Source organism: Belonocnema kinseyi, chromosome 7 (assembly GCF_010883055.1).
Source record: "Belonocnema kinseyi isolate 2016_QV_RU_SX_M_011 chromosome 7, B_treatae_v1, whole genome shotgun sequence".
Lineage (NCBI taxonomy): Eukaryota > Metazoa > Arthropoda > Insecta > Hymenoptera > Cynipidae > Belonocnema > Belonocnema kinseyi.
The window spans coordinates 10,398,364-10,419,268 of record NC_046663.1 but is presented as its reverse complement, the minus strand read 5'-3'; the positions used below and the strand labels follow the sequence as shown (position 1 = coordinate 10,419,268).

Genomic DNA, 20,905 nt, shown 5'->3' with positions numbered 1-20,905 from the left:
GGAGAAAACAAAAAATAAGGAATACTGCAATTTTAAAAGAACAAACAGATAAAATAATGTACAAAACAATTTCAACTGACCCTTTAGTCGGCACGTTCGTGAGCGATTGAAAATTGTTTCTAACTGATCGCAGAGAAGCGAGTATCTGCGCGAAGGGAGTGACGATGAGGTCCTCGCCATGACTGTAATTTAAAAAAATTATACAATTAAAGAGACCTGTTAATATTCAATATTTTTCTAAATTGAAAAAACAGAGAGAAATACAACAATATTTTGTAAAGCAGTGTACACACATGCACCAAATATTTGCGTTACATCGTCACGAATACCCGCTACGCAGGGTGTTTCGAGAAATTTGACCTTTTTTGAAAAAATGCACACTCACACAAGAAAAAATTTAATAATTAGCATTAAGCAGAGAAAATTGACAATATAAATGTTGGAAGGGTTAACCTCTGGAAATTTTGATTTATATCTGAATTTAAGAATTTAAAGATAGAATTCTAAAGAATTAAAAAAAAATAAAAGATTGAATCCATTTCAAATCAGGCCTCTGGAAAAACATTTTTTTTATGATTTTATGACTGGAAATGTTATGATCAGTTATGAATTATAAAACTAAAAAACATTTGTTGTAAAAAAAGTTAAAAATATTTATGAATTATTAAATTATGGCTTATTTATGTTTGGGAAACCATTATTTACAACTTTGATGTTTCTAATTTCAAAAATAAATAAATCATTTTAAAATCTTCATAAATTTGTTGTAAAAATGATATTTTTTTGCCGAGAGATTCTGCGACTTATAATCTAAAAATCGATTTGAAATAGATTCGAAGTGAATGAAAAAAATCCAAATTAAAAAAAAATCAATTAAATCTCTCTAAAAGGAAGTTAATTCAGAACAATTAAAAGCGATTATTAAGAATTTAAGTGGATTCCAAAGAATAAAAACGAATTCAAGAAATTCAAGCAGATAAATGAAATAATGGAAATGAAAAAAGCTGCCATATTTATTTAACACCTAAAGTTTAAAATTTCATACTCTATTCAACAGAGTATCAAATTTTCTAGAAGATTCCTACTAAAGTAAGCTTTTCAGGAAGATCTAGAAAGAGATTATTGAAGGAGTTAAAAGTACAAAATAAATCCAAGGAAAATGAAGAAAGTTAATTTGCAAGCAACATTAATAATAAACAGTTGATTTTTATAAATATTATTGTGAAATTGATCGAATTAATTTTCAGATTATCAATAATAAATTTCTTATTATTTATACAAATGTGATATGAATAACACAAAATATAATTATTTACGTGTGTAATAAAATTCTAGATAATATATGTTTATTTGGGTGCCCCAAATAACACAATTTTATTTTTTAGGATCACGCACCGCCAAAATTTTTATTATTAGCTGAAAAAATAATTAAATAAACGGGATGAATTATCTAACTAAAAAGTCAAATTTTCTAACTAAAAATGGAATCGTGTATATTCAATAGATAATAAAAATTAAATTTGATAAAAAAGAGAAAATTTTCAACAAGAAAGTTAAATCATAAGCCAAAGAAGAAAACCGTGAAAGAATTTTATAGAAGAATTTTTAACTCAAAAATATAATTTTTTAACACAAAGGTCATTCAACCCAGATTAACTTAAACAGTTGCATCTTTAATGAAGAAGGATGAGAATCCTACCAAAAAGATTAGTTTTTGACCATAAAATACGAATTTTTAACAAAATACATGAATTTTAAAGTAAAAGGCCCATTTTCAACCAAAAATAAAATATTAACATTTCAGTTAAAAAATTATTTTTTGACTAACAAAAAAGGACAATTTATCAAGAAAATAGTTACATTTTCAACAAAGGGGTTCGACCCTACAGACGATTTTTTACCCCAGATGATTAATTTTATAAAAATGGAATAGTTCGAATTTCAATCAAGGAAATTAATCTCCGACAAAAAAAATAATTTTACCAAAATAATTCAAATTTCAACCAAGTGGATAATTTTTTTAAGAAAAAAAATGATTTTTTCAAACAAAAAAGTTGCATTTAAAATAAACTAATAAATAAATAATAATACTTAATTAATTTAATAATACATAACATTTTTAAATGACGATCGCCGACGATTCGCAATTGCTATAAAGATTCTTCTTCGATATCCCCACTACTGCCACGCTAAGCAAAACCTGTATGTGTTCTCTCTCTCTCTCTCTCTTTATCTGTACAGCCCAACTGGTTTTTATTTTGGAAATCCAAAAAATACGTATTTATTTTTTTACTAAATGGAACAAGTTCTAACAAAAAACATTGGGATTTTTTTAGAACACCCTACTATTTATTTTTCATATTAAATGATAATTTATTGCATGTGACTGCTAAAGTAAATTCACCTGATCCAAAAAAAAAAACGTCTTTCGTAGTATATTTTTCCTAATCGTGAAAAAAAACTAAGTCGAGCTTTCTCAGCGGAAGAGAATTTTTTGGAGGATTTGCAGCTCAATTTTAATTAAATTTATATCTGCTGAGTACTGACGTAATTCTTTTTCTGGAGTAAACGCGATATGAAATGAGAGAAAAGTGGCAGTGAATCTTTAACCGGAAAAAGAAAAACGAGAAATTCCTAGACACGTGAAAAAATAAATTCTTCCCACGTTCATGATCTTTCATGAGATTGGCGTTCTGCAGGAGGTCTTTAGAATGTCTTACAATTCAATTAGCTATTTTTCTTTGTGCAAATATCTAAGATCAAAGAAAAAACTTGATTTTTCAATTTTATTTAACACATTACAATTAATTTCAAGAAATTTCCAGAACATTTTTTTAGAATTTTTTCGATCTGAAAAATCCGTGAATTTGTTATAAAAAATATTGTGTGCAACAGGTTTACAGTACTCGCTATTGGCTCGCCTCTGACTTGCTTACACTTCCTTTTCAATTCGAATTTTTTTCTCCCAGAAAAAGATGAAATTTTAATAAAAAAGTAGGATTTTTCTATTCAAAATGACGCAATTTTCACAAAAGAGTACAATTTTTTAACAAAAAAGATTACTTCCTGAAAAAATAGTAGAGTTTTTAAAATAATAATTAAATTTTAAACAAAATAGTTGAGTTTTTAACCAAATAGTTATATTTTCAAACAGATGATTACATTTTTAAGTAAACTAGAATTAATTATTTCTTAAGAGGAATATTTAACAAAACTGTTAAATTTTCCACAAAATAATTACATTTTGAACAAAATAGATAAATTTTGAAACAAATAATTAAATTTTTAAATAACACATACATTTTCAACCAAAAATAGAATAGTTGTTGGTTAAAGAGATGAATATTTAACTTATAAAATAAATTTTTAATAATAGAGTAAAACTTTCAACTAAAAAGTTTAATTTTAAACCAAAAAATGTTAATTTCAAACAAAAAATGTAATAATTGAATATGTACCTAAAAACGATCACTTGTCAGTTAAAATCAAAGAAAAAATTAGTAAAGAAAATTAATTTTCAAAATTAAAAAAATTAAAAAGATTGAGGTTATAGTGGAGTATTCAATATAATAATAACATTTTTAACAAAATAGTTAAATTTCTAACCAAATAGTTGAATTTTCAACTGAAAGAGATAAATTTAAAATTAATTAATTGAGACTTTAAATAGAAAAATTCTACCAAAAATGCAAATATTTAAATTTTCAGTAAAAAAATTATTTAAAAAAATCGAATAATCATTAAAATAGTTAAATTTTTATCCAGAGATGGCTTTTGCACTATAATGATGAATCTTCAACGAAAAAATTATGGGTTAAAAAAGTAGTTAAACTTGCAAGCAATTAGTTGATATTTTAATCAAAAGGATGAATTCTCAAAAAAAAATATATTAGTTTATATTTCAATCAAGCAACATTTTAATTTTTAATCAAAAACAGTCAAATTTAATTAGAAAATAAAAATTTTTCAGAAAATATTTTAATCCTGAACTGAAACAGATTAACTGTTATCAAAGCAATTGCATGTTTTATATGAAAGAATTTATTTTCAACCAAAAGTTAGTCTTCAAAGAAATACTTGCATTTTTAAGTTAACATGACGAATATTCTAAAAAAAGTTGATTTTTCAAAACGAAAATATCAATTTTATTCTGAAATTTAATTTTCAACCAAATAGTTGAATATTTAATAAAACGACGAATATTCGAGCAAAAAGGGAATAGTTTTCTACTAAAGAGATGAACCTTTGACTAATAAAATTAATTGTTAACAAATTTCTGCAAATCTCAGCTAAGTTGTTTAATTTTGAATATCGAAAAATAATTTTCTATAAAAAAGAAGAATTGTCAACCAAGTAGTTAAATTTTTAACCAAAAATTCGAACTCTAAATGAAAAATCTAGCAGTTAAATCTCTAACTGAAAACGATAAATTTTGAGCCAAAAAATGGAATAGTTAAACTTAAGTCAGAAGATGTAATTTTTAACCAAAAATTATGAATTTTCAACAAAATAGTCAAATTTTTAACTAAAAAAATGAATTTTTAAGAAAGTAGTTGAACTTTCAACTAATGATTGGCATGTTGAACAAAAAAGTTGAATTTGCTACAAAATAATTTAATTTTTAATTTTGAAAAAACTAATTTTAAGAGAATATTTACAAATTTTGATTGATAAATTATAATTGAACAATTATTAATTTGTAAAATGATGGTGTAAGGTAAAAATATATGTAGAAGTTTTAAAAAGGTTTCAAATAATTAAAAAACTTAGAAGATTTCTAAGCAATTGAAACACAATGACAACTTTAGAAGATTTTCGAAATTCTTAGAAAAAAAAAAGAAAAAGAATTTTTTTATTAATCCGATGATTTTAAGGTATTTTTTTTTTACTTTCAAGGAATTTTTCAAAAATTGTATGACAAATTCGAGTTCCAAGAAAATACCAATATTATTAGGTTTCTGGAAAATTATCAAATAATTTTTTAAACCAATTTTTAACAGAATATTTTTTTGAATATTTCAAAGAAAATTTTAATTCATAAGTTATTATTTCTAGCTTAAAATGATATAATTTTGAAAATTTGTTTTTGATTCATTCTTAAATTTATAGCATTACGAATGATACCCTGGATTAAAATTTTTTATGTCTTTTAACTACTGCATAATGTATAAAAATGATAAAAGTTTTAAAAAGTATAAATGTATAAATTATTGAGCGTTATAATTAATATTTTTTTTCGACCTACAATGACTAATATTCAGAATATTTTTTTTGCTAATAACGATTATTTATTTCTGTGTTTTAATATTCCACCATTCATTTAAAGTTTAAAAATAGAAGCTTTTTTTTGCTATAGTATTCTGCAATTTTGATTGTAATTTATTGTAGTAATTTATAAATACCTGTGAAAAAAGTTTGTTTTTCTTTTAATTTATTGTAATAATTTATGAATACCTGTGAAAATATTTTGGGTTTTCTGTGTTTATTTTCCACTAGAAATATCATAAAAAAATCCCGACCTCTAAATCAAATTCCCGGGATGTTTCCCCGAGGAAAATCTTTCCCGGCCTTTTCCCAATTAAAATGAAAACCTACATCCATAAATAATTAGTGAACTTAAATTTAATTGACGAAATTAACTTCGTTCCACTAACAATTTCTCATGTACTTGAAGAGATTTCAGAATTTAGAGGGGGAAAGTTCAAAGCTCACGATAGATTCTATAATCAGATAATGATTCAATCAACAAATTAATTCCATAATTTAGGAACTTTGAATTCTTGGAATGAAAATAATTCAGACCCGTGATAATTCAACTTTAAAGTTAAAATACACAGTTCGCTGGAGGTCGAATAGAATACGGATGAAAAGAATTTAAATTTCCTTTGAAATCGAAATTCAAAATTAAGTAGGCTTCAAGCAGTTTACAGTCGAAATGAAAATACTTTTAATTAAATTCTTTAGACTTTCTTTTTATTTGAGAACATTGATATAATTTAAATATTATACTAGACTGCAGATTAAATTAAGAGATTAGAAATTTAGAATCCATGTATAAAACACATTAATAATTTTAGGGGTTATTAATTTAATAATTAATAATAATTTTAGGTTAATTTCTCAATTTTTCTATTTAAGTGCATTGAATTAATAGAAGCCAATAAGAAGATCGAAATATTTTTGGTTAAATTTTTTTATTCTTTTTGAATAAAAAGTGCATTATATTTTTGATTAAAAATTTATCGCATTTGCTTACAAACTCTATTATATGGTTAAAAATATAAATCCTATGTTCAAAATGAAACAATTTTTTTTAAAAGTCATACTTTTTTGTCAAAGGTTTTTGGTAGAAATTGAATCATTTTGGTCAAAAAGTGATTTTTTTGGTGGAAATACAACTATTTTTTAAAATTAATTTTCTTCACTGAAAATATCTATTCAATTTTTGGTAGATGATTGATCTGTTATTTTATTAAAAATTAGCCTTTTTTCAAATTAAAATATTTTTTTATTGAAATATGAACTATTACATGTTTTGTTCAAAATATTTGTTCTTTTGTAAAATCAAATATACTTGTTTTTAATTTGAAATACATTGAAAATAATTAATTTCAGTTGTATATTCAGCTTTGTGGTCGTAAATTACTTCGTTTGTTCAAATTCGATAGTTTTTTCAAAAAAACCGTCCTTTATGGCTTGAAAACTAATTGATTTTGCAGAAAATAAAATTATTTGATTAAAAATGAAACTTTCTGTTAAAAAATTTATATTCTTGGTTTAAAATTAAGCTATTTTAGAAGAAAATTAAAATTTTTTAAATTAATTATTGGGTTGGCAATTCGTTTTTTGTTTGTTGAAAATTGATCATTAGGTGCAAAATTCTTTCTTTTAATGTTGTTTTTGGTTGAAATGTTTTAAAAGTAAAAATTCAACTCGTTTGGTTAAGAATTTAACTATATCGTTGCAAATTTAATTTCTTTTTTGAAAATGCAAGAAACTTATTAAAATCCATCTTTTTTGGTAAAAATTCATTTACTTGGTAAAAATTTGTAGCATTTAAAAAAACTACATTTGGAGGTTTGGAAAATCATCTCTATTATTAATAATTCATCCTATTCTTGCCTAAAAATTAATTCTGTAAACTATAAATATAGCTATTAAGATTTTTGGTAAAAGTTACCAAAACTTTTTTAGTTAAAAATTCAACTTTCTGTTTGAAAGTTTATCTTCTTTAGTTAAAAACTCAACTGTTTTGATAAGAATTCATCTATTTTATTGAAAATTCGTTTTTTTAATTTATATGAAAATTATAAAAAAATTCGATCCAAATATAAAGTAATACATTCTTTGTTAAGAATTCGTCTTTTTGGGTTAAAAATTATATTGCTTTCATAGAAAATTTAACTACTTTGCTTTAAACCAACTTTTTTGTTAAAAATTCATGTTTTCGGGCTGAAAATTTAACTATTTTATAGAAACTTTATCTTTTTTGCTTGAAACCCCAAGAATTTGGTATGAAATTAAAGTATTTGGTTGAAAATTAGCATTTTTGGCTTTAATATTCAACAACTTAGTTGAAATTTTATTTATTTGGTTGAAAATTCGTTTTTTTTTGTAAGAAATTAATTTTCTGTTAAAAAATTTACATGTTCTATTTTAAGTTGAAAATGTACCTTTTATCAGTGAAAAATGCACTTATTTTGTTAAAATTCGGCGTTTTGAGACTTATTTTTGAAAGTTCAACAATTTAATTATTAATGCAGCTGTAAAGTTAAAAATTAACTTTTGGGGGGTTGAAAATTAAACCTTCTGAGTGTAAAATTGTTTAATGACCAATTTAAATTGAATACTTCATTTTTTTTAAATCAAGGCCTTAATACTTCCAGCATTAATTGTTAAAAACGTCCAAAATTAAATTATTTAAGGTTTTTAGGTAAAAAATAGTAGCTTACATAATTATAAATTTAAAGTGTTTCGAAACCAATAAATATTTCGAATTGAAATGTAAATTTTTCAAATTCTTATAATATTAGATATTTAAGAATTGAATTATTTGAAATTCAAATAATACAAATTGGATAAAGATTTTTTAAATGAACATTTATTTTTAATTAAAGGTTGCGTAATATAATTGCTAAAATCTTTAATATTGAATAATTAGACAAAAGTTTTGGAAGTAAATCTTTCAATTGAAAGTCTTGCATAATTTTAGACTGGAATAATCAAAGTTGTTTTATTTTTAATTTAAATATTTCAAAATTTTAGAATCGAAATAAGCGTTCAAATTGACAAAATTTTCATATGAGAAGAATCAATATTTTTCAATCAAATTCAAATCCTTGAAAATTGTCCAATTAAAAAAAGCACTAAGATCGATTTTACAATTTTAAATTTGTAAATATTAAATTAAATTTTAATTTTCAATTTTAAATAGACACATTATAACCATCCTATTTCAATTTTTAATTGTAAACAATAATAAGATTTTTGTTCGAAAACCTTAATACTTAAATGATTTATCTCATTGTAAAAGTTTAAAATAGAATAATTTTTAATTAAAAATTCATGATTAAGATAATTTCAATCGTTCATTCTTGTATAATTTCAAATTGAAAGTTTAACAATTTCCAGTCTGAACAGTACATAAACTCGGTTTGAGAATTTTCAAATTAAATAAAAAATTTTAATAATTGAAGATCTCGGGATAAAAATGGTGTGATTTTTTAATTGCTCAGTTTTTACCTTTTTTATTTTAAAATTGACTTATGGCTTCGATTTTGTAAAATATTGAAGTGATTTTTGAATTAGATTAATTAATTTTCATATCCTTTTTCAAACAAGTATTTTAGATTATCAACTGTTAATTTTTTTGTTCTTCATTAACCCCACTGTAATAAATAATTTGCAAGAAAAACTTCCTCAGAAGTACGAAGACCCTCGAGAGTGTCGTTCATTTTTATTTCATTCCTCACCTCAAAGGAACACTTGAAACTAAGTTTAAATCCACTTTCAGTGTTCATAAAAAGATATAGACACTTTTATTATAGAATTTCAAACCAATATATATTTCTATTTCATTTTTTTATTTCATTTTATTATTATCATTAAATTAGAATTTAATTTATAATTAATTTAGAATATATTGCACTTTTTAATTACAATAATTACTACACATTATCGGCCATTATAATAGAAAAATTTGGAAAAAGTAACATCAAATTATTACAGGGCTTGAAAGTTGTGCACTTTTCTTTATTTATTGATTATTTTAAATGTAAGCGTTTTTTTAGAAAATTAGAATTTTTGTATTATCTATTAATCTGTTAATTAATAGTTCTGCAATTTCTTAAAATATTTTTTTCTTGTAGAATCCCTAAATATAGTTATTTTTAATAAAGAAGGACCTGTTTGTTAATTTATGTTAAAGAAAGTAAACAATTCTAATAATTAACTTTATTTATTACTTAAGACTTCCAATTTTATAACCTTATATTTTAAAAGTGTTGAAAATAAACTTCAGATTTTATTTCAACTATTATTGTTCGGTCTTATAATTATTAAAATTTCCATTTATTTACTGCAGGATTTAGAGTATTTCCCCTATCCGTCTTTTTCTTTTTTTCGACTTAAATGCGAATTCACTTAATCGGAAACCAATTAGAAAAACCAACTATCTTTGGTTAAAAATACCTTGTATTTCGTTAAAAGTTCTACAGTTATATTTTTGGCTGACAATCCGACTTTTTGATTAACAATTTCATTATTTAGTCAAAAATTTTTATTATTTCGTTAAAAATTCTATTATTTTTTTCAAATTCAATAATATTGATAAAAAGTCATCATTTTTTGTTAAAAATGCAACTATTTTTATAGAAAATTCATCTCTTTTGTCGAATTCAACTATTTTTCTTTGAATATTTTACTGTAAAATTATCAACAAATGTATTTTTTGCTGTTAGTTTAGTTTAGTTTTTTCGTCTTGTTAGTTGCAAATCTAGTTTTTAACCAAAAATTGAACTAATCCATTTTTTGTTGGAAAATAATAATTTTGTTTTTTTAAATTCGTCTTTTTTCTAGAAAATAAACTTCTTGGTTGAAAACTATTTCTGTTTATGATGACGCTTCATCTATGTTTTTCAATGTACGTCTTCTTCGTTCAAAATCAAATTTTTTTTATTAAAATCCTTTTTGGTTAGAGATTCATCATTTTAGTTAAAAATTTATCCTCTTATTATTTTCACGACTTTGTTGGCACTTTATATTTTTGTTAGATAATTAACTTACTTGTGTAAAAATACAAAATTTTTCGTTCAAAATTTTACTACTTGTTTGAATTTTTAAAAAATCATTTTTGAATTGCTGAAAATTTATAATTTTTGTTGAAAAATCCATTTTTTTGGTTCAAAGTTTTTTTTGTTGAAGTGTATATTTTTAAAAATTAAAATTAAACTAGCCTTTTCACGGTTGAATTTTTTTTTAGTTTTGGATAAATTTAAATGTTATTTTTATTTGAAATAAATATATTTCCAAGTTGAAACATTAACAACTAATTTTTTTATTGAAAATTGATCTTCTTTGGTTAATAGTTGAACTAATTGTCAAAAAATTAATTTTTTTGGATTAAACATTCATCTCTTTTCTTAAACATTTAAATATTTTGTTGGGGATTAATTTGTTTTGTTTAAAAATTGAATTTGTAAAGGGAGATTTAAATGTTGATTTTTTTATTTAAACATTCCTCTCTTTTTCTGCATACAATAGTTTTGCTTAAGCTACTAGGAAATTTAGGCATCTTAAATTAAATTAAATATAATACCCACACTAATTTAATTTTAAAAAATATATGAAATATATCATAAAAAGGACCAAAAATCAGTAAAAATTAAAACTTTAATTGAGGACCTCCTAATCAAATGTGACATTGAATTTCCTTTTTTTTTTTAATCTGTAGGCTAAGAAAGCTAAAACCAAGGCTAATGTATTTATTTTCGAAATTATTTAAATAACTTTTTTTTTAATTAAATTTTTTAAATCAAACTTTTGGAAGACTCATTATTTTTAATTTTAGTTCTGATAAATTTCTGTTAGAGGCCACTTGATAGACATCTTAAAAGTTAGCTTAGTATTTTACAAACCTACAATGAAAAGCTGCATAATTAATAATAATTAAGTATAATTTATGCAGATTTATTAATGTTTGGCCTCGCTTTTGTTTTTGATATTCGACCGGAAGAGAAATGTTTTCTTGGATCAATATGGCATCTTCTCACGGTCAGAACGAAAAACTAGTGCAACAACTGGGTCACGACCCTTCAAGAGCAGCAGAGGTAAAACAGAAACTTCTCGTTCAAGAAGTACCATTTAAGGAAGTGATTTTATCCCTAAAGTTTTTTTTTACCGCCACCGCTGTTTCTAGTTTTTTTTTCTTTTTCTTATTCTCAGTATCCTTACAAAAGAAGAAAATCTTCTTCCATTTAAATTTACAAAAGACTGCAAACTCAGACAACGGTGCACAGTGGAAAAAAGGCACCTTTCTTGGAAAAAAAATTGACTGACAGTGCAATTTGTTATAAACAAATTAATTGACAAAAATCTTTTTTCGTGATTCGCAATGGTTAGCTCATTTTAACCCATAGATTTTACATAAAATTTCACAGATAATGATGTACGCTTACAAGAAGTTGAGAATAGCTAATTCTTGCCAATTATTTAAGGAATTTTTATAAACAAATGCACATTTTGACAATTCGTTGATGAAAAAGCTTGATTTTTGTTGTGGAATTACCTTAAAATGCTTTGTGAAAGAATACTTGTTATCACATTTTTCACGCTGATCAAAAAATGTTAATTGTTTAAACAATTTTCATAAACAAATGCGATTTTGAACGATTTTTTTATTAACAGGCTTGATTTTTTTGCGGAATTAATTCAAAATGTCTTGCAAAAGACTCTTTGCTATCATATTTTTAATAGTAACATAAACTGATAATTAGTTAAACAATTTTTATAAACAAATGCATATTTTGACTATTTTTCATAATTAGGTTTGATTTTTTTCGGAATTAAAGATTCTTTTGCAAGACATTTCGAAGTGATTCCTCAAAAAAATCAAACCTATTCATGCAAAAATAGCTAAAATCTGCATTTGTTTATAACAAAATGTTCAATTAATTACCAGTTTATTTCACTATTAAAAATATGAAAGCGAAGAGACTTCTGCAAGACATTTCGCATTGATTCCAAAAAAAACCTAGTCATGAAAAAATGGTCACAATGTGCCTCTGTTTATAAAAATTGTTTAAACAATAAAAATTTGTTGGTTACTCTGAAAAATATAATAGTAAGGAGCCTTTGGCAAAAAATTTTAAGTTGGTTTTACAAAAAGAAAGTCTTTTCATCAGAAAATGGTAAAAATGTGCATATGTTTATCAAAATTGTTTAAAAAATTTACAATCATTAGCTATTCTTAACTCATTGTAAGCGCACATCATTATATGTGATACTTCATGCAAAAGCTATGGGTCAAAATTTACTAATTGTTGCTAATGATGAAAAAATTATTTTTGTTAATTAATTTGTTTATAACATTATTAACAATTTTTTTGTCACTCTTAGACAATTAAAATTATTTTTAGTCAGTTACTACATTGTTTACGACCTTTTTTAAAGAATTTAAAAGCCTTAGAACAAATGGCATCACGGAAAAGTTTAGCAACATAAAGTTTTAACTTTTTTGTTGACTAATAAATTTCTGTCGAGACTTAACAAATAGTCTACACCATGAATTCTTTAGTTATAAAATAAATTTTTGCGTTAAAATTACTTTCTTTCATCAAAAAATAAAGCTCGAAAATAAAAACTTGTCATCCGACATTTTTGATTAATTTTGTAAACAAATTATATTTAAAAAATGCCCAGTGTGGACATTTAAAGGCCGAAAAAATCCTTTTTTCCCCTAATTTTCCTGAAATGATGTCACCAGTGAATTGTAATTATAGAAAATCATCATATAATATTTTTTATTAATTTTGTAAGCAAATTATATAAAAAAATACCTAGTTTAGATGTTTAAAGGTAGAAAAAATCATTTGAGAAAAATTAGAAGACAAAACGATTTCTTTCCGATTTAAATGTCCACACTGGGAATTTGTTTATGTAATTTGTATATCAAATTAATGAAAAATATCAGATGATAATTTTCCATCACTAAACAGCACTGGCGACATAAGTTGAGGAAAATTAGGAGAAAAAGGGTTTTCTTTCTGCATTTAAATGTTTGCACTGGGCATTTGCTTATAAAGTTTGTTTATAAAATTATTGAAAATTATCGTATGATTATTTTGTATTATTAAAAATCACTGGCGATATAATTTCAGGAAAATAAATAGAACCAACGATTTCTTTCTGACTTTAAATGTCCACACCAGGCATTTGTTTATATAATTTGTTTATAAAATTGATAAAAAATATCGGATGACAAATGTTTATGATCGAGAATTATTTTTTCAATAAAAGAAAGTAATTTTAAGACAAAAATTTACTCTCAAAATGAAGAATCCATATTATAGGATATTTGTTAAGTTAATTTGCTTATAACAATTAACTTAACAATGTCATAATTTTTTGCTTTCAACTGCCCCATCCATAAAGTTTGGTATTGCTGATCGTAGAAAAAAAATTCACAAAGATAATAAAAAAACGAAAAAATTGACTTTTTCTTCACCCTTTGCATTACAATAAAAGTTTAAACAAAATAAAAATTCAAAAATTAGGCCACTTTAATCTTTGCATAATTTAATGTTGAATTTTTCTAGTACAAAAATCCAAAATCGTTCAAGAATTTCCAGATGTATGGCAATTTCAGCATCATTCATAAATAATTAACAAATCTTTAGATTTTTTAAAACAAATTAAATAAACTGAAGCATAGCTACGGCATTTGTAGAAAAGAAATATTAGTTTTTTTCTATAACAACCTTTTTAATTGGGAACTTCATGATAATTTCAGAAAAATTCATAATTTATTGATCAATTTTATAATTTTTTAAACAATTTTAATAAACAAATGCATTATTGGGGCATTTGTCCAGGAATTTTTTTTTAGATTTAAGTGCCTTCAGTTTAAGTTTCTCATTACTTTCATTCTTTTAATAAGGCTGCAGCTTCAGGATATTCATTATTTATTAAATTTGTTCTTAAAAAAATATCAAATTTATCAACTAATTATGAATTTTGCTGAAATTATCATGAATTTCCCCAAAAAAAAGAATTAAATCGGAAAAAAGAATTTTTCGTCTACAGATGCCCCAATAAAGCATTTGTTTAATAAAATTGTTTATAAATCATAAAATTAATTAATTGTAAATTTTTTTATAAATTATCATGAACTTCGTAATTAAAAAGGTTGTCATGGAAAAGCCCAGTTTTTCTTTAAACAAATGCCTTATCTATGCATTTGTTTATTAAATTTCTTTACAAACATCAAATTTATCAAGTAGTTATGAATGTTGCAGAAATTGTCATGATTTCCCAACTGAAAGTAATGGCAATAAAAACTAATTGTTTGCCGACAAATGCTCGGATAATAAATTTAAAAAAAACCATTATATTAATCAACAAATTATTAAGTTTTCTGAGGTTAGCATCAAGTTTCTAATTAAAAAAATTACACGTAAAAAAATGTTCCTGATTGATGCATTTGTTTATTAAAAAACGAAAAACTAGGGGAAATCGTAAAAGACATTCTTTCAACAAATAATTTGTTTATAAAATTTTCTTTTGTTTATTCTATAATATTGGAATATCTTTAATTTAATCTGAATTTTTAATTTAATTTGAAAAATTGCTAATTTTTTGTCACATTTGTTTAGTTATAAAAAAATTGAAAGCTTATTTAAAAATCAGGCTTGATAACTCTCTTAGAAATCTTATCAGATTTTTCTCTGATTTGTTTGTCCAAATCGGTCAATAAATGTGGGCTATAAGTTATTTTGAACCAAAAAATGTCATCGTTTTCCCACTGTGCGGCGGGGTTAGACATAGTAGTTCAAAACCACTTTTTTTCTTTTCTTAAATTGTGAAAAAACATTTTTAAAAAAAATTGGCTCATCACAGATACTGTGTCTTTCACTTTTGTTCCTCTTATTCCGAATGTATGTGAGAACCAAGAAAATCGCCTTCCTTTCTGAATTAACGAAGGAAGATAAACACACCTGGCGGAGTTAGACTGGATAGTTCAGAATCATTTTCTTATGTTTTTAAATTGTAATGCAAAATTCTAAATACAGAGTTTTTTATCACAAAAAATTTTTGAATTTCACTTTTGCTCTTCTTATCCCCAATATCTGTAAGAACCAACAAAATTTTTTGTCATTTCTGAATTAACAAAGGAAGATAAACACACCTGGCGGGGTTAGAATTGCGTGGTTCTAAATCACTTATTTATGAATTCATATTGCGTGAATAATTAAAAATATAAAGTTTTGTTATCAAAAACATTATATTTTAATTTTGTTCTTCTGGTTCCTAATATCTTTTAGAACCAAGAACATCTCCTTTCTTTATGAGTTAGCAAACAACGAAAAACACACCAAGCTATGTCAGACTGGGTGATCTAAAATCATTTTTTTATATTTTCAAATCAAAATGAATAATCTGAAATAAAAGTTTTTATAATCATAGACACTTTCTATATTTTATGTTTATTCTTCTCATTCTGAATATCAATAAAAACTAAGAAAACCTCCATCATTTCTGAATTAACAAAGGAAGACAAACACACTTGACGGGGTTAGACTGAGTAGTGAAAGATCAATTTCTTATATTTTTAAATTATAATGAAGAATTTAAAATAAAAAGTTTTACTATCACAAACACTGTCTGTATTTGGATTTTGTTCTTCTTATTCTCAGTTTCTGTAAGAAAAAAGAAAATCTCCTTCGTTTATGAGTTAACAAAGAACGAAACCGCACCTGATAGGGTTAGACTGGTTGGTTTGGAATCAGTTTTTTTATATTTTTAAATTTAAAGGAACAATCTAAATTAAAAATTTTTCTCATCGCAGACTTTGTTTTTATTTATTTGTTGTTCTTCTTATTCCCAATATCTATCAGAACAAAGAACATGTACTTCCTTTAAGCATTAACAAATGAAGGCTAACACACATGGCGAGATTAGCCTACATGGTTCAAAATCACTTTTTTTATCCTTTTTAAATTATGAAAAGGAATTGGGAATAAAAAACTTCTTTATAACAGACACTGCCTCTATTTTATTATTGTTCTTCCTATTCCTAATGTCTATAAGAACCAACAAAATCTCCATCCTTCATGAATTAAGAAAGGACGAAGAACACACCTGGTGGTTATAGAATGGACGGTTCAAAATAACTTTTTAATCTTTTTAAATAGCAATGAAAAATTTGAAATAAAAAGTTTTCTTATCAGAAACACTGTTCGTATTTCACTTTTGTTCTTCTTATTTGGAAAATCTGTAAGAACCAAGAAAATCTTCTTTTGTGAGTTAACAAAGAACGACAAAGACACCTGACGGGGTTAGAATGATTGGTTCAAAATCACTTTCTTATCTTTTAAAATTGTTTGAAGAATTTAAAATAGAAAGTTTTCTTATCACAAACAATGCCTATATTTAACTTTTATTCTACATCTTCCCAAAATCGGAAGAACCAAGAAAATCGCCTTCCTTTATGAATTGCCAAAGAACAACAAACACACCTCGATGGATTAAACTGTGTGGTTCAACACCGCTTTTTTGTATTCTAAAATTAAAAGGAATAATTTTAAATGAAAAGTTTCCTCATCACAAACACTCTCTTTGTTTCATTTTTATTCTTCTCATTCCTAATAACAGCAAGAACCAAGAAAATGTTCATCCTTTCTGAATTAACAAAGGACGACAAGCACACCTTATGGGGTTAAAAGGGGTGATTCAGAATCACCTTCTTATATTTTTAAATTGTAATGAACAATTCAAAATAGGAATTTTTCTTATCACAGACCGTACCTCTTCACTTTTGTTCTTTTTATTCTCAATATTTGTAAGAACAAAGAAAATATCCTTCCATTATGAATGAACAAAGAACGAAAAACACACCTGGCGGGGTTAGACTCGGAGATTTAATATCACTTTTTTATATTCTTAAATTGTAATAAACTATTTGAAATAAAAAGTTTTCTCATCACAAATACTGTCCTTATTTCATTTTTGTTTTTATTATTCCCAATATCTGCAAGAACCAAGAAAATTGTCTTGCTTTATGACTGTACAAATGACGGCAAGCACACCTGGCGGGTGCAATATCTCTTTTTTTATAGAAAGCAGTGATTTTTTAAATTTGTTTTTAAATTCAGAAAAAGAAGTTGCATATTTTTGTTTTTTCGAAATTTTTCTTTTCTTTTCAGGCACTTGAATTTTCTCTGGTAAAATACACGACAAAAATTATTATTTAAGTTTCTTGGAATAACTTCTGTGATTTTAGGAAGAAAATGATTGGAAAGTTATAGAAATTTTAGAGGACTTTCTAACGAAGAATTCGTATGTGTCAATCATATCGGTTAGCTACACCTAAAACAACTCTACGATGTCCCGAAAAAAACTCGCAAATCAAAAAATGTAAATTCTGGATGAAATCTGGACCTTTAAGCTCTTTAATCTTGTTTGTTATTTTTGACAAAAATTAGTACTGTTGCTTTAGTGGAATAATAATAATTATTTTAAAGTAATTTTGAATTATAAGAACAAATTTTATTGTTTTATATAATTGTTTTTTCAAAAGACGGGGTTTTTAAAACAAAATCATTATCTAGGTTTCCTTTTCATATAACAACTGGAATTTGTTTAAATAATTTAAATTTACTTCAAAATATTGATATTTCTCGAATTTCAGTTTTTTTTTAAATTTTCGAGAGTGTGTAAAAGATATGTTTTTTTTTTAATTTTACGTGGATGGTGCATTTCACATGAAAGTTCTGATCAGCCAAAAGAAATATCATAAATATACAAATAATTTTAAAAAAAGACTGTTCTAGCTTAAATATTTAAAGTAATCAAATTCTAGAAAAGAAAGTTTCCAATGCATTTTGCAATTATAATTTTTATTTTTCAAAATGAAAAGGGCCAATTTATACAGCCAATAAATCTTTACGTAAACGATTTTAGATTTAGAGAGTATTTAATTTCTAATCAAGTTTTCCATTTATGGCGCACAGTTCTAAACAGGTTTTCTGATTTATTTTGAATTCTTGAAAGGTACAAGGTAATGTTTTTTTAAGCTAGAAATGTTTCTTTGCAGCCCCTAAAAATGTTCTGAATTAATAATTTTTTCAAGGAATATATTTTTTTTTCATTTTCTATTTCAGCATATTTTTAAAATTCTTAGAATTAACAGGTTGGCCGCAAAATTTAAAGTTCATTGAATTTTCCCTAATTTTAACCTGATTATTGTTTCCGTTTCCCTGATTAATAATATTCAAAGTGCATCATTTTGTTTTTATAACGTTTTTAATATATAATTTTTTATAAACAGATAAAAAAAACAATTTTATATTGAAATTAAAAACATTACAAATTTGTTTCTTTAAACCAAAAAAAAGATTACCTTTCTATCATGAAAGGTCTATTTTCAATCCAAAATATTAATTGTCAATAATTATTAAATTTTCAACAAAATAGTTTGATCTTTAAACAAAAAAGTTGAATTTTCAACCAAAAAAATTAATATTTCACCAAACAGTTTGAATTTCCAACCAACAATGATTAATTTTTAAAAATGTAATAGTTGATTTTTCAAAAAAAAATTTTGCACTTGAACTTTCAACTGAGAAGGATAAACCTGCAACCAAAAATGGAAAAGTTAAATTTTAGCCAACAAAAATTCAAGTTAAACCAAAAAATAGGATTTTTTAACAACATAGTCAATTTTTTGACTTAGCAGATGAATTCTCGACTAAAATATTGCTTTTACAAACCAAAAAGATGAATTTTGAACAACTGATGATTTTCCATTCGAGAAAAAAAAGTTCATTCAAATTGTAGACCTTTCAAGTAAATAGACGAATTGCCTGTAAAAAAGGTAAATTTAAAAAAAAAGGAATTTTCAAGCAAAAAGTTAATTTTAAGTACAAAAGTTGCATTTACAACCAAAAAAGAGGAAATTTTAAACCCAGGAGATTAATTTTCTACCAAAAAAGACAAATTTTACAACAAATTACAAAAACTAAATAGTGGAATTTTTAAACTAAGAAATACCAATTTTTAACAAAAAATAATGTATTTCAATTTTATTTAGGATCATTTTAATTTTCCATAGGAAACGAATTTTATACCTAACAGTTTAATTTTATACCAAAAAGTACAATTTTCTTTAAAAATATTGAAATTTCTACAAAACAGTTAAATGTTCAACAACACAATATGAATTTTCAACAAAAAATTCAATTTTTAAAAAAGTAGTGAAATTTTAATCCTAAAAAGGTGCATTTTTAATGAAAAATGTACTAGTTGATAAATTGTTATTTTAATTGCAAATAATATTTTTAATTAAAATAAAAAAATATTTTCATTTAACCAACAAAATACTTAAATCAATAACGAAAAATGATTAGTTTTTAACTAAAGATTAAAATTTTTAACAAAAAATGCATTTTGAAGCAACGAAGATTAATTTTGAACAAAATACATAACATTTTAAATCATTACTTAAATTTTCCACCAAATTGTTGAATTTTCGAGCCAAAAATAAAAATTTTATACAAAACAGTTAGATTTCTATAAAAAAGTTCATTTTTATCCTAAAGGTATTAATTTTTACCCAGAAACTTGCATTTTCAACCTAAGAAGTTGAAATTTCTACAGAAGGAAATAAGTTTTCAACAAAAATTTTTTTTCATCTATTTTGTTCAGCATTAAATTTAATTTTGAAAATGAACTTTTTTGTAGAAAATTGATATTTTATGGTTGAAAATTCACCTTTTTTATAGAAAATTCGTCTTTTTGAATGGAGGTAGCAAATTTAACTGTTTGACAAAAACTTAAACTTTTTCTGTGAAAAATTGATCTTTTTCAGTTTAAAAATTTTATTATGAACGTAATATCTTTTAGAAACTAAAGTTACATCGATTATTGAAAGTTTTGAGTTGAAAATTTAACAATGTTGTTAAAAATGTATTTATTTTTGGGAAATTCGTCTTTTTTGGTAAAGAAATAATCTTGTGTTTTGAGAATTCGTTTTCTTATTGATAAAATTAAATTTTTTAAATTGAATATTGAACTATTTGATTGAAAATTATTTTTTATTCGCTGGAAATATCATAATTTTTAAAGAAAATTCAAATTTTTTCATGCAAAGTTAAATTATTTTGTAAACAATTTTTTTCTAATTGATTCTTGTGATTGAAAATAAAAATGCGTTTTTTTGCCATTAAATTATTCTTTAATGTTTAAAATTTGCTTTTTTGGGGGGAGGGGCGGGGTTAAGAATTAATTTTTTAAACTGGGAATTTAAGATCTAACGGATTGGTTAAAAATGTACTTTTTTTAAAACGTTTATCTTTTCACTTGAAAATTATAATTTTAAATATGTGACATAAAATCATTATTATTATTTTCAAAAAGTATATATTAATAATTAGATAAAAATAGAAACTGAAATTCAGATACAAATGTGAGTTTTAATACTTTATTGTTTCTTTCTTCTAATTGTCTGAAACGCGCCAGGCGTTTAGAAGAATGGCTGAGAATAAAAAAGAAAGAACTTACAATTAGATGGATGGTTCTTGTTCAATCCGAGGTTCAGTCGAGGCCCATTTACAATGAATGTAACATACTCAGAAATGTAAAAAGATTCTAGAATTATTCTTCAACGAGTCTTTGTCGTTAATTCCATTCA

The 20,905-nt window shown here is 24.2% G+C and overlaps 1 protein-coding gene across 15 annotated transcripts in view; it reads right to left on the bottom strand.

The window, feature by feature from the left end:
- Nucleotides 1–20,905, bottom strand: part of LOC117175996 (cAMP-specific 3',5'-cyclic phosphodiesterase) — an 873,036-nt gene that overhangs the window by 187,060 nt on the left and 665,071 nt on the right. For all 15 annotated transcript variants that reach the window (XM_033365929.1, XM_033365928.1, XM_033365927.1 and 12 more), the window contains one exon: nucleotides 81–182. In XM_033365929.1, coding sequence (XP_033221820.1) covers nucleotides 81–182 — 102 coding nt within the window. The remainder of the gene's footprint in view (nucleotides 1–80; nucleotides 183–20,905) is intronic.